This window comes from Eulemur rufifrons, chromosome 2 (assembly GCF_041146395.1).
Source record: "Eulemur rufifrons isolate Redbay chromosome 2, OSU_ERuf_1, whole genome shotgun sequence".
Classification (NCBI taxonomy): domain Eukaryota; kingdom Metazoa; phylum Chordata; class Mammalia; order Primates; family Lemuridae; genus Eulemur; species Eulemur rufifrons.
Genome location: NC_090984.1, coordinates 8,799,000 through 8,825,162, shown reverse-complemented (window position 1 = coordinate 8,825,162; position 26,163 = coordinate 8,799,000). Strand labels below are relative to the sequence as shown.

General features: G+C 56.0%; 2 protein-coding genes across 4 annotated transcripts; one reads left to right on the top strand and one right to left on the bottom strand.

Moving 5' to 3' along the window:
- The first annotated feature begins 5,322 nt into the window (after nucleotides 1-5,322).
- NANOS3 (nanos C2HC-type zinc finger 3) lies at nucleotides 5,323-5,877 on the top strand. The gene has a single exon (XM_069487247.1). The coding sequence runs from the start codon at nucleotides 5,323-5,325 to the stop codon at nucleotides 5,875-5,877; it is 555 nt and encodes a 184-aa protein (XP_069343348.1).
- Nucleotides 5,878-9,728: 3,851 nt separating this feature from the next.
- Nucleotides 9,729-25,447, bottom strand: BRME1 (break repair meiotic recombinase recruitment factor 1). 3 transcript variants are annotated; one of them, XM_069494914.1, is made up of 8 exons: nucleotides 25,399-25,447; nucleotides 21,336-21,510; nucleotides 19,063-19,144; nucleotides 18,693-18,797; nucleotides 15,197-16,489; nucleotides 11,833-11,927; nucleotides 10,335-10,427; nucleotides 9,729-9,999 (listed from the first exon to the last, which is right to left on the bottom strand). In XM_069494914.1, exons 1-8 carry the CDS (start codon nucleotides 25,427-25,429, stop codon nucleotides 9,849-9,851), a joined length of 2,025 nt encoding a protein of 674 aa, XP_069351015.1. In that variant the 5' UTR covers nucleotides 25,430-25,447; the 3' UTR covers nucleotides 9,729-9,848. The 3 variants fall into 3 exon arrangements, with proteins under 3 accessions (XP_069351015.1, XP_069351026.1, XP_069351036.1); XM_069494925.1 differs by lacking the exon at nucleotides 15,197-16,489; XM_069494935.1 differs by lacking the exons at nucleotides 10,335-10,427; nucleotides 15,197-16,489.
- Between the last annotated feature and the right edge of the window lie 716 nt (nucleotides 25,448-26,163).

Below are 26,163 nucleotides of genomic sequence, written 5' to 3'. Positions count from 1 at the left end.
GCTGCAAGATTCTTGCAGACAGAGCCCACTGTGACCCAGACCCAGGTCACCCTGCACCGTTAAGCCTCAGAAGTGTCTGAATTCCTCAAAAACCCGGCCCCTCCATAGCCCCCAACCCAGGAGAATCCTTCTCGCCTCCCCCAGCCCTGGCCCCACATCCTGGCCCCACATCCTGTGGGCCTGGGAAGGAAGTTCCGGTCCCAGGCCCACCCACCGCCCACGAGTTGGGTGGGACAGAAGAGCCCCTTGTCTGAGGACCCCGGCATGAAAGACTCCAGCAGCTGGAACGGAAGCTGGGGAGACGCCTGCGGAGGGCGGGGTGGGAACCTGAGAGCCCACGCAGGTGTCAGTGCAATGAGGAACCCCTGCCCGCCAGTCTAGACAGCCTGGGCCATCGACGTGACCCCACGGAGACCCCCGCAGGGTTCTCGCTGTCGCTGCACACCCCCATAACAGGCTTTTGTCTATCAGGTGCTGATACACAATAACACTGCCTCCCCCCACCCCGCCCCGTGTCCCCCTCACCCCAGGCCCATGCACACACAACGGCATACGCACAGGGACATACACACACTGGGACATGTCAGGGACATATATGCATAAGGGTATGTACAGAGGGACACACACAGGGACGCAAGGGGGTACATGTATAGGAACACATGCGTGGATGAACATACAGAAACATGCACAGGGACACACGCAGACACACACGGGCACACAGGCCACCAGACGCCCCCTGGGAGCATGGAGAGTCTGACCTGGAAACTCCCTATCCCTTGTTCTTCAACTTGACGGCCAGGCAGCCTTCATCCGTGGCTTGCTATCTGGCTCCAGTGGGACCTCTCACCTCTGACCCTGACCCCGAGACTTGGGCCAGCTGCCCTACCTTCCTGGTGCTCAGAGTGGGGGTGGGGGCAGGGCCCTGGGTCAGTGTGGCTTCTGGAGGGCTGCCCCCTACCCCTGTCACCCGCACCCCCCTGCCCAGATAGACCCTCCCAGCTGCTGTGGGGTGGGGTGGGGTGGGGTTAGGGCATCCTAGGGACTAGCGCTGAGAGGTCTCCTGAAAGACACTCCCTCCTGCACCAGGGCTCCGGGTTGGGAGTGGGAGAAGACAGCCTCCCGCCTCCCACCCTGAAGGACTTCAGAGTCAGACAAGCCACTGACCAGAGGCCCCATGAGCCCTCCACGAGGCCCCGGGTCCAGACAGTAAGCTGCAGACAGACAAGAGGGGCGGGGCTGCCAACACCATCAGGGCTGTCCACCCAGCCACCGGCCAGCCCTGGCTGGGCAGAGGGGACAGTCACCAGTCACAGAGGGGAGATCGGGTGTAAAGGGAGAGACACACAAACAGGCAGATCCAGACAGTCCGAGACAGGCGCACACGCAGGGCAGGAGACCCAGAACCAATACAGGCACGTGAAGGGCACAGTCAGACCCAGACAGGCGACCAGGGCTGACAAAGACACGGGCGGACCCAGACAGACACAGAGGGCGGGAAACCTGCCGGGACCACAAGCAGACAAAGGGAGACAGTCAGACCCCGGGTCCCCTCCCCTTGGCTCAAGCCCCGCCCTCTTGCCCCAGCCCTGCCTTCCTCCCTGCCCAGATGAGAACCCCCCTCCTCTGTCTTGGGGATACCCCTTACAGGGCGCTCCCTCCTTGGCAGGTCAAGGCCAAAGTCCTCGGAGAGAGCAGAGAGGACAAACAGAAGAGGTATCTGGGGACACCCCCCCACCCCTGCCAGTGTGGCCGGAATGTCTCGTGCCTGATGCCCCTGTCAGCCTCATTATAGCCACAAAGCTCTCGAGGAACCACTGAACTCTGAGCCTCACCTTCCCCATCGATAACAGGGACATCCTAGTAACAGGGCGATGTCTGTAAACTGTTACCGTCCTTGCTGGAAAGAAACCTCGGTGCGCCCAACTCACCGTCCTCCCTTCTGGGCATTAGAGCCACGATCCTCCTTAGAGCCACGATCCTGCTCTCCCTGGGAGGGACCTGAATACTTTGGAGGGCGTAAGGTATCTCTGACACCCCCACATCTGAATGGGAAGCTGCTGGCCGGGGTGGGGAAGGGCGTCCCAACTCGAGCTCCAGACTGGGGGGTGGGGCGGGTGGAACGTGACTGCGTGACGGAGACCCCCGCCCTGGCTGAGAGGGCAGGCTAGGGGCGGGGAGGGAGCCATAAAGTTGGGGGGTTTCATGAAGGCGAATCTTGCTGGGATCTGGCTCCAAGGGGGGCCTAGATAGTTCGGCTTGGGGGAGGGCCCGGTCGGGGTGGACCTTAGGTGGACTGGGCTCCAGGGGGGCAGCCTTGGGGACCCCTTAGGGACGCAGTGCGTGGGGCTCTGAGAAAGCAGGCTTTAGGGGCAGGGCCTCCGGGGGCGGGGCTCTGTGGCCTGGGGCGCTCCCAGAGCGGCCACCTGGGGCGCCAGAAAGGGTGGGCTCTGGGGACGAAGACCAGGGGCGGCCCATAGGGGAGCTGGGTTCTTTGAGCACCGGCTCGGAGCAGGTTTTCTGGGGGTCGAGTTTGGGGGCGGGGTGCATGGGAGTCGATATGGGCGGGCTTTGGAGAGAGTGTCCTCAGGACAGCTAGTGAGTGACTGCGCTCTAAGGGGCGGGTCTGGGGAAGGAATCTGTGCTGGTGGCTTCCCAGGGGCGGGGCTCTGGTGGGGCTCTCGGGGGCGGAGCCAGGGGGATGCGCGGGGTCGTCCCCCTCCGCCGCCGAGGGCTATAGTGGGGTTCACCCAAGCTCACTTGGGGGTTCCTGATCCACCTCGGGATTATGCCACGAAGCTCCCTTGGGGCTCAACATTCCCCTCAGTGAAATGGCAGGGGCCAGAAAATTTGAAGGCTCCTTCCCAGGCGGTCCTCGGGGTCCCCAGACCCAGGTGGATGGGGGCGCGCTCCCCTTTTCCTGGTCACTGCTTGAACAGTTGCGGGGGGAGTTGCTGCAGGCCTGGGCCTGGGGACACCCGAGAGGAGAGAGGAACCGCAAGAGCGGGGCGCCGAACTCAGCGTGACTGTGCGCCTGCGCGCCGACTCCAATTCGGGTGCTGAGACCCGCAGGCAGTGGCCTCTCCCCTGTCCACTAGGACCCCTGCAAAGTGGAGATGGCTGACAACCCCTGGGGGTTGTTGTGATTCACAAACAATGTGCCCGGAACACAGCGAGGCTCTGGGAGGGTATTACATTGTATTAAAATGACTTGTTTATCTCTATGTTGCATCAATGCCCCCCGGCGGCCAGACTTCCCGGGGCCACTTCTTGGAATCCCTCCTCCTCCTCCTCCACCTCTCGCTATAGCAGTGCCCTTTGGCCTCAGTCTCCACAGTTGACGAATGGGGGTAAAACGCACCCCTAGAGCTGTCTTGAGGATTACTTGAGTAAACTTCGAGGGCACTGCTACATCTGTGCAGCAAAGGCTACATAAATATTTACTGTTTATTAATATATTTGCCTTGTGTTTTTCCCAGATCTAGGAGTAGACAGTCGGCACCACCTAGTAACTGTTTGCTGACTTAATGAAAGTCAGTGGGACCCTTAACTCCCTTCTCTGCTACCCCATCACCCTAGCTGGTTCCCTCCGCCTCTCCCGCCCCCAACTCCAGGTCCCCGAGATCTGCCAAGGGTTTGGGGGAACATTCAACCTGTCGGTGAGTTTGGGCAGCTCAGGCAAACCATCGACCGTTGAGTGGACCCCGAGGCCTGGAACTGCCATCCACCCGTCCATCCAGCTGTGACTCCCCCGACCTTCCCGGGGTGGCCGGGGGAGCCCCCGATCCAGCCTGAGCACCTCCTCTCCCTTAGGCCACAGCGAAGGTCACAATCAACATTCATTGTTGTCGGTGGGTTGTGAGGACGGAGGCCAGACCCACCGGGGGATGAATGTCACTGTGGCTGGGCCAGACATGGCCTAAGGGGGATGGGAAAGGAGTGAGGACCAACTTACCCCCCAAATCACTCAGCCTGTTCCTTACCCTGATGCCAGGCACTCTGGGCCCCTTAGAGGGGAGGGTGGTGTCTGGGATCTTGATGGATGCAGATTGGATTTGGGGCGTAAATCCTGGAGGTGGGGGTGGGGAAAAGCAGAGGCTGGGGGCCGGCAGCCGGGAAACCCTTTCTGAAAGGGGGCGGTGAATTCTGCTCCCCAGTGAGCTCAGTAAAGGTTTCCTGGATGGATGGATGGGTGGGTGGGTGGCTGCATGGATGGATGATTGGGGTGTGTGAGCAGAACAGCCCCTCTCCTCTGTGTCCAAGTCCTGGGCCCAGCTTTGTACCCTCCTAACTGGGTGTCCCCAGACCCTTCCTCTCCACACATCTTGGCACTGCTAGATCCTTCCAGCTGGGGTCAGCCGGGTGACTCCTGGGCACACCCACCCTTTTGAGAGCGAGCTGAGGTCTCATTTGATGGGGCTGGGGGGAACCAAAGAGCTGCAAGTGCTGGGGGTCCTGTTAGCCCCACCTGGCTTCTGCTCTTCCCTGCCCCCTCCTTCAGAGTGTTTTGTCTCACCCCTCCCCACCCCGGGCCAGGGGCCCGCTGCCTCCCCAGCACCCAGCCTCAGGGGACTCCAGTAACTGGGAGGAGGAGGCAGATTTTGAGCTTATCTTTATACATAACCCCCAGGACTGGTGACTTCAAACCTCAATTTGCTCATCCATTAAATGGGAGTTCCATTGAGACAATGGATGCAAAAACTCCTCAGGAAGGCCAGAGCTGGGGAGGGTGGTCCTTGTCACTCTGGCCCTTGAGGCAGGGGCTACCCTCCTTCCAGAGACAATTGGAGCATCAGTATATCCCCCCCCAAAGAGCCCAGGGGCACCTGGCCCCTCCCCAGCCCAAAGCAGGAAGAAAGAAGTTACTAAGTTACTGGTCACTTCAGTGCTAGTCTTTGGGGGAGGTGTTCCCAAGCCAGCTACCTACCCCCATCACCCAGTGGGGCTAGAGGGGGTGGCCTCCAGTAAGGAGGGGGAGGCAGTGTAGCCCCCTGTGCTCTGGGGGTGTTGGGGTGTGTGGCACTACATCTCCGGGTGCCCATTGCAGCCTCTGTCCTGCTGTCCCCTGGCCCACCTGGAGACTATGAAGCCCCTTGCCAGGTGCATTAATGGGGCACCAAGCCCCCCTGTGGCAATAAGGAGCCTCCCACAGCCCGCTCCTCCCCCTTCACACCTCCTTGGAGGTAAAAGGAGGGAATAGACAGCCCAGACTCCCCGGCTCCAGAGAGGGGAAGGGAGGGGCAGTGGGGCAGGGGCAGAAGAGGGAGCTTGGGCCAGGCAGGGTTTCTTCTCTCTCTGCCCCTGTCTGGCACCTGTGGCCCAGCTATGGGGACCTTTGACCTGTGGACTGATTACTTCGGTTTGGCACGCCTGGTTGGGGGTCTGCGCGAGGAAGAGGAGCCTGAGACCAGGCTAGACCCCCAGCCAGAGCCAGTGCCAAGCCCAAAGGATCAGGAGCCCAGCCCAGAGTCATCGCCAGCCCCTGAACGCCTGTGCTCCTTCTGCAAACACAACGGCGAGTCCCGGGCCATCTACCAGTCCCACGTTCTGAAGGATGAGGCGGGCAGGGTGCTGTGCCCCATCCTGCGTGACTACGTGTGCCCCCAGTGCGGCGCCACGCGTGAGCATGCCCATACCCGGCGCTTCTGCCCGCTCACCGGCCAGGGCTACACCTCCGTCTACAGCTACACCACCCGAAACTCCGCCGGCAAGAGGCTGGTTCGGCCTGACAAGGCGAAGACGCAGGACACCGGACACCGGCGAGCAGGAGGAGGAGGAGGAGGAGGAGGAGGAGCAGCAGCAGCAGCAGGTGCCTGCACAGGTGGTGGGAATCTGCTGTGGAGGGGACCTGTCCCAGGCCTTACCGGCACCCACCTCTGAGGGTTTGGGGGAGATCATCTGTGTAGAGAGCTTAGAACAGCATTCCAGAAGTGTTGCCAGGGTGGGGAGCTGGGACCAGGGTTTGCTGTGTGGTCTTGGGCAAGTCACTTTCCTTCTCTTGGCCCACGGGGAAAATGCCGGCCTTTCCTAGATATGGAGTGGTCTGGCAGGGAGACCCTGGGGCAGGTACAGCAGGCATTCCAGTTCTGCTTGGCAGTTACGAGCTGTGTGGCCTGAGAGAAGTTACTCAGCCTCTCTGAATCCTGGATTCACTATATGTTCACTCATACTCCAGTTTGCATGCCTGGCAATGCACAAGGTGGACAGGAGGGGGCAGTTAAAACACAGGGTGCTTAATGAGGGGGTCTAGAGGAAGCACCTGATTCAGGTGAGGGTGTCCTGCAAGAAGTGACTTCTCTGGTAGCCTAATTCAGTTCTTTGGAGGGCTGGGAAGTGTGGCTTAGGCATTGGGGCTTGTTCAGGAGCTTAGTGAAGTTCAGGGTGTCTGGGGTGAGGAAATGTGTACTTGTAAGGTGGAGGGGAGGTGTCAGATTTCAGGGGACAGCTAGTGTCCTTGTGGTCCTTGGGGGGGTCACTTAAAGTTTGGACTTGGGCACTAGGGAGCCAGGGGGCGAGACCAGGGCTGTGTGCAGCCGTGAGCTAGACCACAGCTAACTGGGTTCGAGGGCATTGGAAGCTGTGGTGTTGCTCCAGGCAGAGGTTCCAAGGCAGTGAGGAGACAGGGGCACAGTAGGTTGGACAGGTGCTGCACCCTGTTTTGAATTTGCTGTGTGTGGGGTAAGCTCTGGAGGACAGCTGGGGCTGAAGCTTAGGACAGAGCTGTGCCCAGGAGGCCTGAGCAGGCAGGCTCTCCTTAGACTGCACGTCTTGTTCTTTGAATGCAGGTTCCCACCCCCAGGTGTGGGTGGGGCCCGGGCATCTGCATTTCTAAGCTGCTTGGGGAACCGAAGCTTTGAGCAGCCTGGGGCTGAAATCGCAGGGGTTACTATCATAAATGCAGAAGACCTCAGATCCTGTGGGGTTTTAAGAGAAACCTGTTCTAGCAACTTTAATGGCCTTGGAGGAAGCCAGCCAGCAGAGGCGGCAGGTCTGACTCGGCGCATTTGGGCACCTCCTCCCAGTGGCGCAGCCAGCAGTGAACGCTTGTCAGGCGTGAAAGTGCCTCTAGAAGAAGACAGTATTCCCTGGGAGGTCTGGTTAGGGCCCACTGCCAGTCGCTAGAAGCTGATGATGGTCTCAGATTTTTCCTTTTATCCGCTTAAGTCCTGGGGAACAGGAAAACTTGCCTACGGGAGTGGAGGGTGGGGCGGGGGCACCCTCACCACCGTATTGGCACAGAAAGGCTGCCAGTGCTCAGCCACCCGGATTAACTTGTTCTGGGTGTAACAGATCCCGGGACCCCAGAGCCCAGCAGCCACCAGGAGGCAGCATGGTCACCGGAGTCGGAATTCCTTGCTTTGTCTTGGGCTCTAGATTCCCTCCCCCCCGCTCCCCCCCCCCCGCCACCCGGGGGCCAGGAATGTCACCGGTTGCTATCTTAGGAACAGCCCCTGGGTGGTGCCAGAGCCCCAGCAGCCATGTGGGCTGAACCCAGGGTACTCCGGGAGGACTGATCAGCACCCGTGATTAAGTGCTTCTCTCTCTCCCCTTCTGCTTTAACATCCAGGTTCCAAAGGTGCCGGGAAGCCTGGACCATCGCCCTCTTCCTGCTGCCCCTCCACTTCCACCTAGGAGGCCGCCTTCCCCGGGGGACGTGGCCCCAGGCGCGGTGGTGGAGGCTGGATTTCCAGGAAGATCTACCCTGTGAGGAAGCACCCCTGGACCCTTCTTGTATGTGGGGCGCGTGACAGCTGTTTGAGGCTGGCCGGAGAACATGCCCCCATCCCCTTCCCTCCCCCGGAAGGAGCCGGTTCTTGGGCACCCTACCCTCCCTGCCAAGCTGACAGCCCAGTGACAGTCTATGCTGCTCACAGCTGTCATCTCTGCCAGTGCCAGGCACCCACTCAGCGCTCAATAAATGCTTATGAATGGATCAACCAATGTCTGAAAAGGCCCGGTCTTGGGACAAGGTCGTGTGAACTCTGCAAGGACAGGTCCTGTACCTGGACCTCCTTCCCCCACCCCGACGTTGTTTGAATTTCGGTTCACCCCAGGGTGTAGGGGAGCTGCCTGGTGCCAAGAAACAGCAGTGGGCTCCACAGCGCAGCTGTGGGGTTCCGAGAGGCCACCCAGCCCGGCCCCTCTGAACACACCACTTAGGGCCAGGTCAGCATCTTGATGCCCTTTCTCCAGACATCACAGCCACCCCCTGCGTGTTGACACACAAGCCCTGCACTGGGGGTGGGGGCTTGATTTGAGGGGGAAATTGAGGGACAGTTAGGCCGAGACTTCCCCCAGCTTCCTCACTGAGGAGCCCCTCGGAGAGTGTTTATGTCACTGGATGCCCCAGTGCCTAGGAGTCGAGTGCAGGAGTCAAGGCAGTCCAGGACAAGGAGGGGACACATGGGGGGCAGGGGTGGGACTATGTCCTGAGGGATTGGATTGGGCAGGGGTGGCAGTAGTCTGGGTCAGCTTGTGCAGGAGCTCAAGAGCAATGGGACCCAGTTCTGGGGATGTCAGTGGCTGCTTTTGGGGGAACACCTCCCCCCCCCGCACCTGCTTCCTCGACCTCCAGACCGGTATGGCCATGCCCTAAACTCGCCCCAGGGCCTGAGCTCCAGCCCACTTGGCCTCCCAGGGTTGGGCATGGGAGCAGGAATTGGACTTCGTGGGTTCCCTCTGCCTGGGGATGGGGGCTACTAACAGTCCTTGAGGAGGGCCTGCCGCCGAGACCTGCAGGGGAGAGGGGAGGAGGAAGGGGCAGGAAGGAAACACAGAAAGACCCCAGAAGCCCCAAGGGTCTGTGAGTCGAGTTGGGTGGGACACAACACCCTGCCACCTGTCAGCTGCATGCAAACTGCTAACTGCATAGGTCAGAGCGGTGTGGCCCGCCTGGCTGTCCTTCTGCACTGCATCCCCTGGGTATACGAGTCGGGGTGGGGACTCTGCCTTGGCTGTAGGAGGCCAGGTACAGGAGCCACAGGCAGGGCCACTAATGACATCTCCGGTCTGGTCAGCCTTGCGGTGAGCGATTTCACAGAGACACCAGTTTCTGAAGCTGGGGAAGACGGCACCTGGCGCTGTGTGCGCCCTGAGCTGTGTCATCTCCCAGAATCGCCACTTTCCTGGGTGGGCGCTCGGAAGCAGCTTGTCCCGTGGAGGTCGGGTCGGGCCGGGCCGGGTCATCTGAGCGCTGGACTCAAACTCTCCAGCTGGGTGGTCACCCACGGCATCTCAGTGGGCTTACTGCTCCTCAGACACCTCATGTGTGCTAGAGTGCGCACACACAGCTACCCGCTCCTGGAGGGAGACTCGCCCAACTGGCCTTCCCAGGGAGGCCGAGGAGTGAAACTCCAGGAGAAAGAAGTGGTCAGAGAGGTTTGGGTGGGACATGAAAGACCCGAATGTCTCAACCCCAAGCAACAGGTCAGGGGGCCTCATGACAAATCATTTATTACTGGTCTTCCCAGGAAAACTAGAATGAAAATGGGGAGAAAGACAACAAAGGAGCCCTTTTCTACTTAGGAAAGAAACCATTTCTGAACCTTTCATAACCTCAGATCAGGGGCCGCCTGGAGCGGCTGCCCTGCAGCTATGGGGGCGGGGGGGGGGGGGCACAGGCTCCCTCCCCCATGCCAGGCTGGGTCGGGGAGGACCCCAGGGTTCCTGTGTGTAGCTCGTGCCAGGCTGACTGCCAGGTTGGCTGAGGGGAGGTTACTGGGCCACTAGGACACCCTGGAGCATCTTGGAGGGGAAACAAAACACCAGGTAGCCCACAAGGGCATGGGCTGGGGTGCAGAGGAAAACACACTCAAGTGCGCGCACACACACACAGGCCCCTGGGAAGCAGCCTACAAGTCCCTCCAGGGTTGCTCCCCTCGGGGGACATTCCCAGGCCCCTTGGAGGAGTAGGGCAGAGAGGCTTTCCCTGCTGGCTTTGCCTTGCGGTAGCTGAGGCGCTTGAAGGCTTCCAGGTCTCGGTGGGCACTCATGATCAGCCGGCTGCGGCGGAAACGGCACGGTTGTGAGGGGCTTGGCACTCTCCGCGTGCGATGGAGGGAGCCGCCCCTCACAGCAAGCAGGTTCGCATGTCCGGGCTGCTCACACCCGTGTGCACACGCCAGAACTGGCCTGTTGCAGAGCAGGCTGGGACGGCCCCTCTGCCCACCCTAACAGCTCTGCCCAGACGGTCTACGCACAAGGGCGCAGCCGCAGTGGAGGCCCAGCCCTCGCCGCCCACCTTGGGGGTTTGCACCTCAGTCTCTCCCCGCCCTGCCGGGCCCTCCCCATGCCCCGTCCCCTCTCCCCATCTCCTGTGGGTCCAGCCCAGCCCTTACTTCAGGTAGGACAGCTCGACGACGAGGCCGCGCACGACGTTTGTGGCGTCCTCCATCCCGGAGGCCTCATGGGCCTGGATCCCCACGTGGGTACTGGCGGGAAGAGAAGGAAGGAAGTCAAGAGGAGGGGCTTTCGCTGGGCCTCGGGCCATCTTCTTTTCCAGATGTACAGCCTGCCCTTCTCTGGTCCCCGGCAGAGCCCTGAGAGCCCTGAGAGCCCAGCCCCCAAACTCTACCCACAATCCAACCACTTATGACTGCTGCCACCACCTCCTCTGGCTCCCAGCTCCTCTCCCTACAGCCTGCCTGCCACACGGCACCGGGGGCTGTGACAATGGACACCTGGCCCAGCTGTAGTCCCTCCTGAGGCTCTGTACCCCCTCAGATGTGGGACGGACAGGAGCGTGGTGGCCTCCCTGTCTGGGCAGGAGTTGCCCTCCCTAAAGACACCACAGCTCAGGCCTGGCCACACCTTCAGGGCTGTCGGGAGGGAAACCCCGGTCCTACTGCACCGGCCTGTAGCGTCCCGTGTGTCTCATTCAGCCTCGGGATGTGGAACTGGACCCTAGGACCCTCCAGGGGCTTCCAGACATCCATGGGAGGGGGTCACATTGACCCAGTGAGGCCGTTGGAGATTCAGACATGAAATCTCCCTCCTTTGTTCAAACGATAGCGGGGCCACTTTGACCAACCTGCCTCTGGTCCACGTGCAGATTGTGTATAGGGGTGCAAGGAACACAACAGGTCCCAGGGAGTGTGCGAGGGCAGGCGGTGGCAACTCGGCCACCCTCTGCTGAGAGGAGCAGGAGGGGGGCCACACATGGCTGAGGGCTGTGTCCCAAGTCCTCCTCCATGCTTGCCAGACAGAAACAGAAACTTGGCCATAAATAATGGATAAGCTGCCGCCTGTGCAGAGAGGCAGATTCAAGTACACGGTAATAGGAGAGAGAAGCCGCCCGGTGCTGGCTGCAGGCAGGGCTGGGGAAGGACGCGAGAGGAAGGCGGGGTGGAGCAGGAGGCGCCTTCCTCTCACACACACACACAGTGGGCCAGAGACGGTGCCCCTCGCGGCCCTCCTGGGGTGCGGTCAACTTGGGAGGTGAGGAGACAGGGCAGTCAGAGTCCCTCGAGCCCCTGCCCAGTGCCAGCCCTGGGAATGGCGCCAAGATTGTCTCAGTTCCTGGCTCTGAGCCCTGTGTCCCCTTCCCCTCCACTGAGGCTCAGGGAAAGCTCTGGGCCCTCTTCCCAGAGACCTACATGCGTGCACTGAAACCACCCGCAGGGCTGGGGGCATCATCCCAGGACTCCCGGAGGGAGACATTGCTTTGGGTGTAGATCGCTGGTCTCCCACGTCTGGGAGCAGGGGGCACCCACAGTTTGAAAGATGGGGCTCAGCTCCCTTAGGGGATGGAGGGAAGGAAGGCCCTTGAGGTCCATCACCCTCTTTGGGAAAATGGGTGAGGGTCCTGGAGCTGTGTCCCACCCACCCTGCACCTACCTTGGCTGGGCCTTGGCCACTTCGATGGGGTCTCCCTTGCTACATGGGTTGGGGCCAGGCCAGCAGGGGCCCAGCCTGCTCCCCGCAGGAAACAGCTGGAAAGAGAGCACAGCCTGTGAACACACCGACTGGGTGAGCCCTGCAGGGGGGAGCAAAAGTCACACCAGGACTTCTGCAGAAGCACAGAGGCCGGGGGACCGCAATGGCTGCACCTGGGGTGAGTAGCCTAGCTGGGGCTGCTCTCACCCTCCCCCTCATAAAGAAAGCGGACATGGCAGTGCTGGGCCCGGAGCCTCCCGCAGGCTGCTGTGTAGTGGGTGATGCCACCAAGTTCTCGGGCTCTGACACTGCCGCAGTCTCTGCAAGTTTGTGTTTTGTTTTGGGGACAGGTTCTCGCTCTGTCACCCTGGCTTGAGTGCAGTGGCGTCATCATAGCTTACTGCAACCTTCAACTCCTGGGCTCAGGTGATCCTCCCACTTCAACCTCCCGAGTAGCTGGGACTATAGGCATGAACCACTGCACCTAGCTTGGAGATATATATATATATATATATATATACACATATATATTTTTTTTTTGAGACAAAGTCTTGCTCTGTCACCCAGGATGAAGTGCTGAGGCAAGATTATAGCTCACTGCGGCCTCAAACTCCTGGGCTCAAGCGATCCTCCTGCCTCAGTCTCCTGAGTAGCTGGGATTACAGGCAGGCACCACCATGCTTGGCTAATTTTTAAAAAATTTTTGTAGAGATGGGGTCTTGCTGTGCTGCCCAGGCTGATCTTAAACTCTTGACTTCAATCGATCCTCCCACCTTGGCTTCCCAAAGTGCCAGATTAGAGGCATGAGCCACCGTGCCCAGCCTTAGCTTCTTAAATGAGTCCGTGTGCAGCCTATGCCAGTTCCACTGGCCAGAGGGTGGGTGCAGAGACGCTATGAGAAGGTGAAACCAAACTCTCCTGTGAGGAGATTCTGGTTTGAGGATCGAAACCTGTGTCACTGCTATATAACTTCCGAGTCCCCTCCTCTAACACAGCATTTGACTCTGGTGAGGTCTGCAGGAGGCCACCGTGACTGTCCTCTTCGTCGATCTTTGCTCTGTTCCCAGGTGCCTCTGCCTTCCCGCCAGGGGCCATCCAGAGCCTTCCCATGGGAACATGCTCCTTGCCTGGGTCGCCCTGACTTGCTTGGGAACGCCCAGTGTCAAAACCAAACACGCCCGGGCATCGGTGGTGTGTCAGGGCGGCGCCTCCTCCCCCAGCTGGGGAAAGGCGGTGACGCTGGTTGTCTGCCCCGGATTCCCCAAAGTCCTGACTTCATTGACCTTTCTGAAGCTTTGGCGACCTGTTCTGTGGGGGGCCAACTTCGTCGCCCGCTGGATGCCACCTGGGCATGCCCGACCCCACACATCCCAAGTGCGTCCCAGCCTTCTCTCCTAGCCGCCGCCTGTGAGGCCAGAGACTGCAGGCAACGGAGGCAGTTCTTCTCCCCGAGTGCAGGGTTTGCATTTTTCAAGGGATGAGGCTCGTGATAAAATCTCACCCGTGCCCAGCACCTGAGCTCCCACCTTCCCCACGCGCTGGTGTTTAGACTGTGGCTGAACCACACTGTACTTGCTTTCAGTGATCTTACTCATCTGGCAATGACAACAACCTGAGACCGGTGGGCCTGAGGAGCTCAGGATGGCAGAGAGGGGACACTGTGCCCTCTGTGTGGCAGGGAGGGCTGAAAAATCACAGCACAGGCTGGCACCGCAGAGGGTCACAAAGAACCCCTGGAAATCCCTTAGGAAAGCAGTGCCTTGGAGACCCACAGCCACCCTCTTGACAAGCTGGACCCAGCCACATTCCCCTCCAAAGTGGGAACAGCTGCTGCCTCTTCAGCTGAGCACCAGATGAAACCCTTCACTTGCATGTGGGGAATGTGGCCTGTGAAAACACTCTTTAAGTGCCGGAATGAGATGGTACAAAATGCTTGCTCTGGGGGATGCAGGCGGGAACGGGGCTATCACAGACCCCATAGGGGCAGGGACATGTCTGATCTGTTGTCACCTGGCACAGAGCAGGCTCTCAAGAAATATACATACTGAATGAATTTTTTTTTTTTTTTTGAGATAGAGTCTTGCTCTGTCACCCCAGCCAGAGTGCAGTGCCGTCATCATAGCTCACAGCAACCTCAAACTTCTGGGCTCAAGCGATCCTCCTGCCTCAGCCTTCCAAGTAGCTGGGACCACAGGCAGGCACCACCACACCTGGCTAATTTTTTCTATTTTTTGTAGAGATGGGGTCTCACTCTTGCTCAGGCTGTTCTCAAACTCCTGGCCTTAAGCAATCCTCCCAACTCCACCTCCCAAAGTGCCAGGAGCCACCACGCACGGACTGAATGAATCTTGTTTAACCTCTCAACAGAGACAGCCAAAGAAACAGACGCTGATGTTTGAAGAGCTAATTGGGCTCCGTGTTCAAGAACAGGCAGCTGGGGTGCAGCTTCAGACTCGGGTGGACCTGAGTGCCAACCCGGCCTCCTGCCCTCCCACCTGCCTCACCTCTGGCAGGTGCGTGGCCTCTTTGCTGCCGCACCCAGTGTGTGGGAAGGGAACCGCCTACCTCCCAGGGCCCCACGGTAAAGCCCTCAGCCCAGGCTCAGGTGTGCCAACTGTGGGAAGGTCACGCTGCCACCTGCCTCGACAGGTGAACACCAGCAACTGCCACAGGTTCCGCAGTCAGGGAAGGCAACACCCAGGCAGGCTGCCAATGGGCAGAGGCAAGGCCCTTAGAAATTCCAGCAGAAAAACAGAATTCTTTATGTTTGAAAAAGAATCATACCAGGACTCCCCAGTGACCCTAAGTAGACAAGCAAAGGCTCATTTCCGGCTTGGGAGTGAACTCCCCTCCACAGGCCCGGCTGTGAAGTCACTGGCTTATTTGGTAAAAGGCAAAAGATTTATACAATCTGAAGAGAAACCAGAGCATAACTGGCTTATGTGGGTCACCCCTTTGGGTCCATTGCCCTCAGTATACCCCTCGGGAGCCTGTGGCCAGCATCAGGTGCTGACGAGGGAGCTGCCACGGGCTGGCACCCCTGGGGGTTCCAGTTCAAGTATAGGAGGGCCCTGGCTGACAAAGTACCTGTGTGTCACCACCCCGGGACTCCTCAGCAACCTCACCGACAGGTCCCTTGCAGAAAGGCAGGTCTGCCCTTTCTGGAAAGCCTCCCCAGCCGAGCTTCGACCCCAACTCCTGGTTTGCTGTGTACATGGGACACTATGAGCCCCACCTTCCCTCCACCGCTGGGCGGTTTGGGGAGGGGGCTCTCAGCTATTCGGCGCCTGCGCTGGGCCAGTCTGTAACTCGGAGCAGCTCTTACCTGCTCAGCCGGGGATTCAAAGTCGGAGGCGTCCAGTGCCTCCTGTATCTGGCTGTCTGGCAGGAAGTCGAGCTCCACGGCTAAGGAGTCCCCCCAGGTGGCCTGGTCTGCAGGATGAGGGTGGTCGGGCTGTGGTGCCCCTGGGTCCACAGGAGTGTCTGGACTGTCCTGGCGGGCCCGGGTCTCCTGAGGGCCATCTGCCGCTTCTCTGTGCTCCAGCAGACCAGAGGCTTGAAGGGACACACTGGGCCCCTTGGGGTCTTGTTCTTGGCTCCTGCTGCCTAACTCCGCTGCCTCTTGGTCAGGGCCTGGCACCTGTTTCTGACTGACACCTGGACCTGCATCTGGGGCTAGACGGCCAGAATCTCCAGTGCCCCTTGTGGGCTCTTGGTTCCCAGGAGCCAGAGCCAGGGAGGTCGCAGGGCCCACCGGGATGTTGCTGGAGGGCTTGTCTTCCTGCCCCACCTCCCCTCTGACTCTTGCAGTCTTCCTGGTGAGGGGTGTGCAGCCCAGCAGGGCCATCCTGTGGCCTCCGTCAGGGGCCTTCCCCCCAGGAGAGGCAGGCAACTTGGCGTCGGCCTGCTTATCTAGCCTGGCCACCTCTAGGACCCCCTTTTCCAGCTCTTGGGGGTCCACACTCAGGTCTGCGATGACCACCTCCCCCAGGGCGGAGCATTCTGGGCTGTTGTGGCTCTGCTCTCCATCCCTGCCAGTCCCATGGGGTATCTGCCAGGGGTCAGGGGGACCCTGGGCCACAAACCTGGGCTCTGGGCACCAAGTGGCAGGGCCCAGTCCCCAAGCAGGGTCTGAGGGAGAAGCTGATGGTGGGGTGCTGAGGACACCATCTCCTTCTTCTTGGGACCCTCCAGGCAGGTCAGCCTCTGCCCCTCTTTGGGCACCTCCCCCCTGGGGGGCTCTTGCATCTGGCTCCTTCCCTTCAGCATCGCTGCTCGGCAGGTACCCTTTCTGGTCACCACTTCCCAGAACCCAGGCCTTCTCTGTCTCAGGGCCGCTGTTCCCCAAGTTTCCGCCAAGCAGCACGTTGGTCCCTGGCTCCGACAGGTGGTCCTGGCTGGCTGTCTCCGAGGCAGCAGGCCCTGCCCCACCTTCTAGAGAGGCCTTGGGCCGAGCATCCCCACGGCTGGGCAGGGGGTTCGTGGGTTCCTGGCTGCTCTGCTCAGGGCAGGCACCATCTGCCCGCATCGGGTCCCTGCCCTCCCGGACAGCCAGCCCTGGGGACTCCTCTAGCGGCTGGCTCCCTGCCTGCCGGGCACTGAGCTCTGGAGGCGTTTCCTGTGGAGACAAAAAGACTCAGCCCAGGGCCTTCAATCATCAAGTACTCTGAAGAATTTTCTAGTCCTGATTGCCCTGTCTAAAGACTCAGATGTTGGCACCGACTGTTGTGCACTGAAACAGGCATCAGTACCAGTACGGAAACCTTTTCTTCTACCAGGTTCTTCTCCCTGCCAGCACTGGGGCACTTGGAGGGTCAGGGGTACGAAAATCAAGGTGGCATGCAGGCTGCACCAATGCCAACTGCCTGGGTTTGATGGGGGGCAGAGGTTACAGGAGGCGTTACCAATGCGGGAAGCTGGGAGAGGGAACACCGGAACCTCTCTCTGTACTGGTTTGTTTTTTTTTTTAAACTGTGGTAAAATAAACACATAAAATGTGTCATGTTAACTTTTATTTTTTCTTTTGAAACAGGGTCTCACTCACTCTGTTGCCTGGGCTAGAGTGCAGTGGTGTCATCGTAACTCACTGCAGCCTCAAAGTCTTGGGCTTAAGCAACCCTCTCGCCTCAGCTGCCCTGGCTAAGTTTTGAATTTTTTTTTTTTTTTTTTTTTTCCAGAGATGGGGCCTCATTATGTTGCCCAGGCTAGTTTACCATAATTTTTTTTTAACTCACTTGGCCAGGCACAATGGCTCACACCTGTAATCCCAGCACTTTGGGCAGCTGAGGTGGGCAGATTGCTTGGGGCCAGGAGTTTGAGACCAGCCTGGGGCAACACAGCAAGACTCCCATCTCTATTGAAAAAAAAAAAAGGAAAAACTAGCCAGGCGTGGTGGTGTGTGCCTATAGTCCCAGTTATTCAGGAGGCTGAGGCAGGAGGATCACTTGAGCCCAGGAATTCGAGGCTGCAGTAAGCTATGATCTTGCCACCACACTCCAGCCTGGGAAACACAGTGAGACTCTGTCTTTGGATGATAATAATAATGATAATAAAAACATTGTGGTAAAATACACCTAACATGAAATGTACCTGTTAGCCTGCTGAGTTACAAACAGCCCTTATCACATATCTTCAATCCATGGTAACGCTAATGCCCCTTCTTGTTTTCAATAAAACTTTAAAACTATGAGATCATTGTAGATTCACATGCAGTTGTAAGAAATAATACACAAAGATCCTTCGTGCCTTTTGCCCAGTTTCCCTGATGGTAACCTCTTGTGTCACTCAAACAAGGTGTCATGAGCAGGATGTTGACGGTGGTAAGATGCACTGGCCTTATACAGATCTTCCCATTCCCAAACTTGTGCTCGTTTGAGGGTGTGTATTAAGTTCCTCGCAGTTCTGTTACCTGTGCAGGTTTGCGTATTTGCGTAGCCACTGCCACAGCCAAGCAACTGCACAGTTCTAACACTACAAGGATCCTTTTACACCAGCTGCTCTTTCTAGCTGCATCCAACTCCCATGCCCCACCGACGCTGTCCCCAACCCCTGACAACCACGAATCTGTCCTCCATCTCTCTAATTTTGTCACTTCAATAACGTTACGTAAATGGGCTCCTATGGTAGGCAGCCTTTTGGGACTGGCTTTTCCCACTCTGCATGACACCCAGGAGAGCCACCCGAGTTGTCACATGCATCACTAACTAGAGTTTGTTCCTTTTGATTGCTCAGTCTTGTTTCCCAGTGGATGGACCATGGTTCGTTGAATGCATCGAAGCATATCTGGGGTGTTCCCAGTTTGGGGTGATGGCAAACACATCTGCTGTCAATGTTCACCACCTACTTTTTTTTAGGAGCATGTGTTGCCAGAGGCTCATCATGAGATCGCCCAGAACTCATGATGGGAAGGAAAAGAGACCTGTAAGGGGGGCCTAACTTGCACAAAAGCCCCTGAGAAACAGAGGGGGTCAGGGATAGAATGTGGGCTGCCTTTTTTAAAAAAATTATTATCTTTAATTGGCAAATAATGCCTTTCTGAGATCTACTATTTCCATGCAACCTACGCAAGAGGGCTCTGGCCTTGACCCTGGCAGTGCAGGTGAGTTGTCCTGAATGCATCCAACAGGCCTGTGAGCTCCCAGCACCAAGGCAGGTGCACACCCAACAAGACAACCGTCGCTGCCATGTACTGGGCACTAGAGGTGGGGAGGGGCAGGCCTAGCCATGGCCAAAGAAAACCAAGGTTCAACGTGGCTGCAGAGGCAGGGCCAAGAGGCTACATGTGTGTGGGGCTCTCAGGCGGTCGGGTTTTAGGGCCTTACCAGGCTGAAGGCCCCACTCCCGAGGTCCTCTTCCCTGGTGTCTGCTTTTCTTGCCACTGTCTTCCTGGGATTTGAAAACTGGGGGACAAACCTCCCAACTGAGTTCTGTTAAACCGGATACAAGAAGAACAAAGCAGCAATAAAGATAAGGAAGGAATGAGGTCTCAGGAAAAAAACAATCCCAAACCGGTTCCTTGCTCTTGGCCTTGAAAGAACTTGGTCCTTGCCCTCCGGCCCTCCTGTGCACATTCCCTCCAGCCCCCGTAGGCCGTAGGCTGCGAGCAGCTCTAGGGATGAATAGAGACAGCGAACCCGAGCTTAAGAGAGGCAGCCTCTCTTACACATTCCCGAGGCCACAGAACAGGCTCACCTGGGAAGGAGGAAGGGCAGGTGGCTCCTTTTCTGGTGGCCCGAGGAGCCTGCATGGAGCTCCTGTTTCCTCATCAGGGGAGCTGTGTGTACAGAGACAAAACTGAGGGGCACCTGAAGTCCTCCCAGGCTGTCAACTCAAGTATTAAGACAAACAGAAAATAAAATCCATGAGGAAATGGGTGCTAAGAGGTTCCTAGATGGGAGGCCCCAGAAGACCTAGTGCAAAAGCGTGGGATGGAGGAAGGGCAGTGAGTGGCCTGATCATATTTAACTGCCACGGAGGACGCAGAGTCTCACATCAGCAATACAAACGACCTAATTTGGCAACACTTTTAAAATCCCAGGAATTGACTCCTGACATAAGAACAGAGATTTTTTTTTAAAGAGACAGGGTATCTCTCTGTTGCCCAGGCTGGAATGCAGTAGCATGATCATAGCTCACTGCAGCCTCGAACTCCTGGACCCAAGAGATCCTCTTCCCACCTCCAAAGTGCTGAGATTACAGGCATGAGCGACTACACCCTGCCAAGAATGGGGACTGTCATTTGGACAGACACTCTAGCCTCCAATATTGCACACTGTAGAAAAAGGAAGTTGTGAATACAAGAAATACGATATTGGCCAGTGCCTGTAGTCCCAGCTACTCAGGAGGCTGAGGTAGGAGGATCGCCAGAGCCCAGGAGTTTGAGGCTGCAATGAGCTATGACAATGCCAACTGCACTCCAGCCTGGGCAACAGAGCAAGACCCTGTCTCAAAACAAAACATAATGTCTAGAAAAACTGGTGAGACAGGGTTATATTTAAATAAACATGTATATTTTGAAAAAAAAAAATAAAAAGAAAAGACAAGAAAGGATCAATATCTGGAACTAAAATTTCAGGTAAGTTTGACTTTGGAAGTGGAGCTCCGAAGAGCATGAAGATACCCTAAGGGGCCTGAATTGTTCCAGGGAGGTTACAAAGGCAGGCGAAGGGCGAAGTCTAGACATGGGTAGGAAGATCTGTTGGAAAATTTAAAATTGGGGTGGGTCATCGGGGCAGTTTCTGGGGTGCTGGCAAAATTTCATTTTCCAACATAAATATCTTAAGCTCTGTTTGCTTTATGTTGTTTTTTTCCTCTTTTTCTGTGTACATGGTATTTCTTAATGCAATGTTTAAAACACAAACAAACAAACAAAGGGTGGGAATCCACAGAATTCACCATTCTTGTGGACTTAGAAGGCTGGGTGGGCAGCGGCCATGACCGTGACAGCCCACTGGCCTATCCAAGAGAGAGGAGCACAGTGGCACCGTCACATGTCTGAGAGGCGTGACACACAGCCTCTCTTCACACAGCTCACACAGCAGGGCTGCCAAAGGTCCTGAGTGTCTGTGGCTTTGTGATCTAGTCTTTAGTCCTAATATTGTCATGACCTAAGATCAGACAGACAGACAGACATATGCACACTCCCCCCAGCAAACAGTTCTGTTGGTTGAACCAGGTGCCTCAATTTTTTTCCTGAGGAAATTTGGTAGTCCAGTCCACAGTGCCTTCTCTGAAGACTTCAGCTAGCAGGAAGCTTGCTTCTCCCAACTCCAGCTAACTCTTTCTACTTTGCCGTAGTTACACGTATGCAGTTTAACCCCTGTGGACGGACTGAACCATTCTCGAGGTCTGTCTTTCCTCCCCACCAGGCTTAATTACATATTTGATGAAAGAAATGAGGGGCCCAGGAATCTGTAGTGGTCAAGAGCACGGGAAATGGATGCAGCCAGAATCCCAGCCTGCCTTCGCCAGCCCGGGGCCCTGGGCAAGCCAGTTCATCCCTCTAAGCCCTCAGGGCCCTCACCTGTAAATTGGGGATTAAAAAAACATATTTCCCAGCGACGTAAGGATTTACTAAGCTTAGGAGCACACTGCCTGTTACATACTCATTGTTTTCCTTTTTTACTGGTTATTATTTCACAGACCAGTGACTCCTTCCCTCCCTTCTTGGTTGAGGAGGAGGAATGTGGAGGAAATACAGATTTGACCTGCAGCAGACAGATTACGAGTTTCATTCTGTAACCTTGAACAATTCAATGTTATCTCTGCCCTGTAGTTAAAATAACAACCTTTCCTACCAGCGAGGAAAGCTACCAGAAGCAAGATTGGAGGGCCCTGAGCTCCAGGGAGGGGGGAGCTCACAGCATTGGATGGGTCGTGTTGGTTCCCTTCCTGCTGCATCCCTGGTCACTGGGCGGCTGTGTGTATCAGTGAGGAGGCCTGCTGGAATGTTCTGAGCCACGTACCTGGAGACTGCCCGTCCTGGTTCCTCCCTGCTGTGCTGTGTAGAGGAAGCAGGTCCCGGCTTGCCTTCTGACTCTTCAAGGTGACGCAAATGGCCCGACTTGGAACTCTGAGGGCCCCCGTCAGAGTCTCCTAGCCTTGGGTTCTTTGGAGGTTTTGAAGGACGGACTCCTTCTCCTGGTTTAGGGACAGGAGGGAGGTGAAGGGGTGGCAGACACTGGGAGCGTGCACTGGCACGGCTGACAACCGAACTTGGCAAGGCCATTGCTGCACTGTAAGTGGGCGAGCTTATTGCAAGGGCATGAAACTCCTGCTCTGTTGCTCACCAGGTGAGCAAAAGATGGGATAGAGCCTCATCCAGGAGGTGGGACCTACAAGTTTGCATGGCCACGGGATTTAAGGGCCTTTTTTTTTTTTTTTTTTTACAGACAGGGTTTCCCTTTGTTACCCCAGCTAGAGTACAGCGGTGTCATCATAGCTCATTGCAGCCTTGAACTCCTGGGCTCAAGCAATCCTCCTGCCTCAGCCTCCTGAGTAGCTGGGACTACTCAAGGGCTTTTTTTTACCTATGGACTGGCCTTGACTGAGCTGACTCCTGAGGTGGTGTGGCCTGGCTCCAAACTACATGAGACAACCCGGTTCAGCAGACTCTCTCTCTGGGGAAGTGGCCAGAGGTGTGTGGTGGGTCTCCGCGCAAATGGCCCTGCACAGGTGCCTTCCCTGACTTCTCCATAGAGCATCTCCTTTCTGGCCCATGGGTCTGTCACAGTCACTTCTCAGCTTTTATGCAAGTACCCCTTGTACAGGGTCATCTACTTCCCTCGTCCCCTCCACTATAACTGGGCTGCATGTGAGGAGGGGCCTAATCCGTCTCACTCTCTGCTGGGTCCCAAGTACCTAGAAGAACATCTAGTACACTGTCAGTGCTCAATACATACTTAGTGAATGATGACTGAATAAATGCATGTAGAAAATGCACATCACCAGGTGTAGGCAAGACTAAATTACGCACCACTCTAGTTTTCCGCAACACCTGCAGAATATCCATCCTGGAAAAACTGGGACCCAGAGTCACCAGGTGCTAAAGAGGTGATGCCTTAGCTCCCTCTTGGTCCCTTGCATCTCTGCTCTACCTTCCCCATCACTGAAAGCAACTGGGGTATGTCTTTTTCTTGTACTGGAGAGGCCAAAGGTGCTTATTGATATCTATTTGTTGAATGAAGGAAACTCCCTTACAAAGAAATTGCCAACAGTAGCTGGCTTGTAAGATCTCCCCAAATCTGGCCCCAACTTAATCACATATTCAATGAGCAAATGATAAGGGTTGACCCCAATGAGTTCCATGCTAGATACAGTCCTAAGAACTTATGTGTATTACGATAAAGCTTCGAGGTAGGGTACTGCTGTTATGCCTGCCTTACAGATGGAAAAACTGAGGCACACGCAGGCCAAGGAACCAAGACTGGGACCCAGGCCACCTCCAAAGGCAGCACACTTAAGAGTACTTGAGCATTTACCAAACACCTGCTACATACTGGGCTTCTGACCAGGCAGTGAGAACAAAAAAAAAGACAAACCGATAGCAAGGTGTTGCGTGTCTGTAATCCCAGCTACTCAGGAGGCTGAGGAGGGAGGATCGCTTGAGGCCAGGCGTTCGAGACCAGCCAGGGTACCATAGCGAGACCCAATCTCTACAAAAATAACTAGGCTTGGTGGTGCACACCTGTACTCCTAGTTACTTGGGAGGCTGAGGCTAGGATTGCTTGAGCTTAGGAACTCGAGACTGCAGTGAGCCATGATCATACCACTGCACTCCAGCCTCGGTGACAGAGCGAGACCTCACCTCTTAAAAAAAAAAAAAACAAACAAACCAGGCAGACTTTGGACTCTTCCTAACCCCAGCTCTGTACACACCTATACACCTCGAAGTAAACCCACTGACTGAGTCCCCCTGCCCCCAACATCAATTGCTAGAGTCTTCCTCTGTCCTCACTCAGCTGTTTGTGCTCCACTAAACCACAGCGATTTTCCTGTAATTTCTTCTAATTCAGTTACAGTGTGTGTGTGCCCATTGAGAACCTCATCCCACCGCTGTGTATTTGATTAGCTCTCTCTGTGAGAAGCATTTTCCTTTCCCCCCAACTATATCTTGAGAGTCCCCAGGGCAGGAGCTGAGTCTACTGTACCCTTTGAGCTCATCCTCACCCCTGCCCCGCCCCCCCCAGGTGCCTACCCCAGCGAGCCCTGCACCCTGAGTGAGCCTCTGATGGATGTTGCTTGCACAAACACATTCCCACCTTGTGGTCTGCCAGAAAAGGCAAATTATAGCAGCTTTGTTTATTTGGTTTTTTAAGATTCCCAAACACTTGCTCACTTGGCTGATCCAATGGACATTTGTACCAAATAAAAAGCAAAAATATCAACAGAAGCAAAGAGCCTCCTATTTCCTTCCTGTGATCTGTCCCCATGGGACTCATTTAAGAAAAAATGAGGCAGAACCTTGTGTTCAACACCACAGGCTGAAGAGATTGGGGGGGGGGGGAAGGACTCTTTCACCACCTGCCAGAACCTTCTTCCTCTCTCCCCACCCCACCCAGGACACACAGAAAGAGCTGTCCAGGGCCAGCCCAGAGGTCCACGGAGCTGGGGAGTCCACTGCCAAGAGCGGCCCCAAATGACCTGCTGTGGGTGGGCCTGGCTCTCCCCAGCTTCCCTCTCCGAGGTCAGAGAAATTCCTGTGCCTCCAAGCAGCTTGTTGTTCATCTCTGTACAAAACATTTCCAATCTGTTGATAATTTTTCTGTCCCACATCTTGTGGGAGAAAACGAGCACCACTCCCTAAATTCATCACTAAGTTAAAAAATCGTGTTTAAATTTTTAAGAAGTTACCTTAAGAGAATGACAGGGAAATGGAGCCATATTATCATTATTGGGTGTTTTTCTTTTCTACAGATATATTGACAAGATGGTTACACTCTACTTCCAAGTGAAAAATGGCGGCTGCAGTGGGATGATTCTATTTTCCAGTAAAACCATATTCGTGTATACACAGAATAATTCTGGGAAGAAGTAGTGTATTGAGATCAGGGTCTTGTTTTTCGTACTGTATTGTAGTTAACCATCGTCCTATGGTTGTCCTAGATGTTAACATTAGGAGAAGCCGGAGGAAGGGTAGCTAGAGCTCTGAACTATTTTTGCTGTCTTTCTGTAAGCCCCCAGTTATTTCAAAATAAAAAGTTTTTTGTTTTTTTTTTAAAGTCTGGAAGGATGATCGTTAACCGCAGAATACATTTGGGTACCATCTCTGGTCTGCTCTTGGTGTTTTACATACACTAATCCACATGTGTGCTCTAGGGCAGGGTTCGCAGCCTTGGCACTGTTGACATTTGGGTCTGGATCCTTCTCTGTGGTCAGGGCCATCCTGTGCATTGTAGGATTTTGAGCAGCACCCTGGCCTCAACCCACTAGATGCCAGTATCACCCCCACCAAACAACACACACACACACACACACACACACACCAGTTGTGAAAACGAAAAATGTCACTAAACATTGCCAACTGTCCTCTAGGGGACAAACCACCCCTCCCACCAGGTTGAGAACCACTGCTCTAAAGGAAACGGTAGCCGCTTGTATTACCCTCAATTTACAAAAGGGGGAAACTGAGGCACAGAGTACGCCATCCACTATCACACAGTGAGCAGCAGAGCTGGGATGAACCCAGGTTTTGGACCCCAAAGTGAAACGGCCACATACCAGTGGCTTTGTAGCACATCAAGCTGTACTCAGGGGTCATCTCGCATGGTGTCCCTGCTCTGAAGCCTGGGGGGCCTTTCCTAAGCTGTGGGACCCCACCAGGGACTGGCGGAAGCTCCAGAAAATTTTACTGTTTCCCGTCTGCCCTTCTCTGTAATTTCCATTTTTCTTTTTAGCGTGTATTAAATCCTTGTTTTCTTTTAAGGAGCTTGGGGTGTCATGGTAGCCATTTCTGCAATAAACAGACCCATATTCCTCCTATAAGCACAAGCACCCATCAAGAAGTGTCAACTTGAATGATCAAAATACCTGAGGTCCGAAGCTTCTTCCTCTTACTCATTTTATCTGTCCCTTGAGAAATCTGAAAACAAGCAGAATCTCTCATCATTATAAACAGTCCCTGTCCCTATCCAGTGGGCTTGGCTGAGCAAAGAGGCTACCCTCCACCTCCAACTCAGCCCATCTCGCTGCCCCAAGGGGCCAGATGAGCCCCAACAGGACACAGGGTGGGACACGGGATCAGAGCCACCTCGGGCCATGGCCAGGTAGGCATTCAAACCTCCTCCACGCTGCAGAGGGGACTGCCCCTCTTCGGCCCAGGGTCTGAGAGGCACATGGGCCCAGGCGAGTCCTCCATGGGAAGCCCTGGGGACCCCAACTCTGGTCCCTGGGTTGAAGCCCCTCTATCCAGGCTGGGGTATCTGGGGCCCTTCCAAGGACGCTTGAGGTCTTTCCAGGGGTCGTCTGGTGCCCTTCAAGGTTATCTGGGGTCTTTAGAGAGGCTACTTGAGGCCCTTTCAGGAACAGCCGGGGCTTTGGAGGGGCAGGAGTCAGCACAGGCCGATTTCTTCCAGCCTTGGGGGCCCGGCAAGCCCAAACGGACCTGGGCCACAGAAGTTGTTGAAGTCTCTCTGTCCTTATCAGGAACAAAGTCTGCCTGGGCCTGCTGGGGGTAAGTCGCTTAAATTATTTGCGTTACACTTTTTTGAAAAAAATAAAAGACCAAGTTGATCCTCGCGGAAGCCTGGGCCGAGAGTCAGGAGGTGAAGGAGGCCCGAGGCCTGGGCGCTGTGG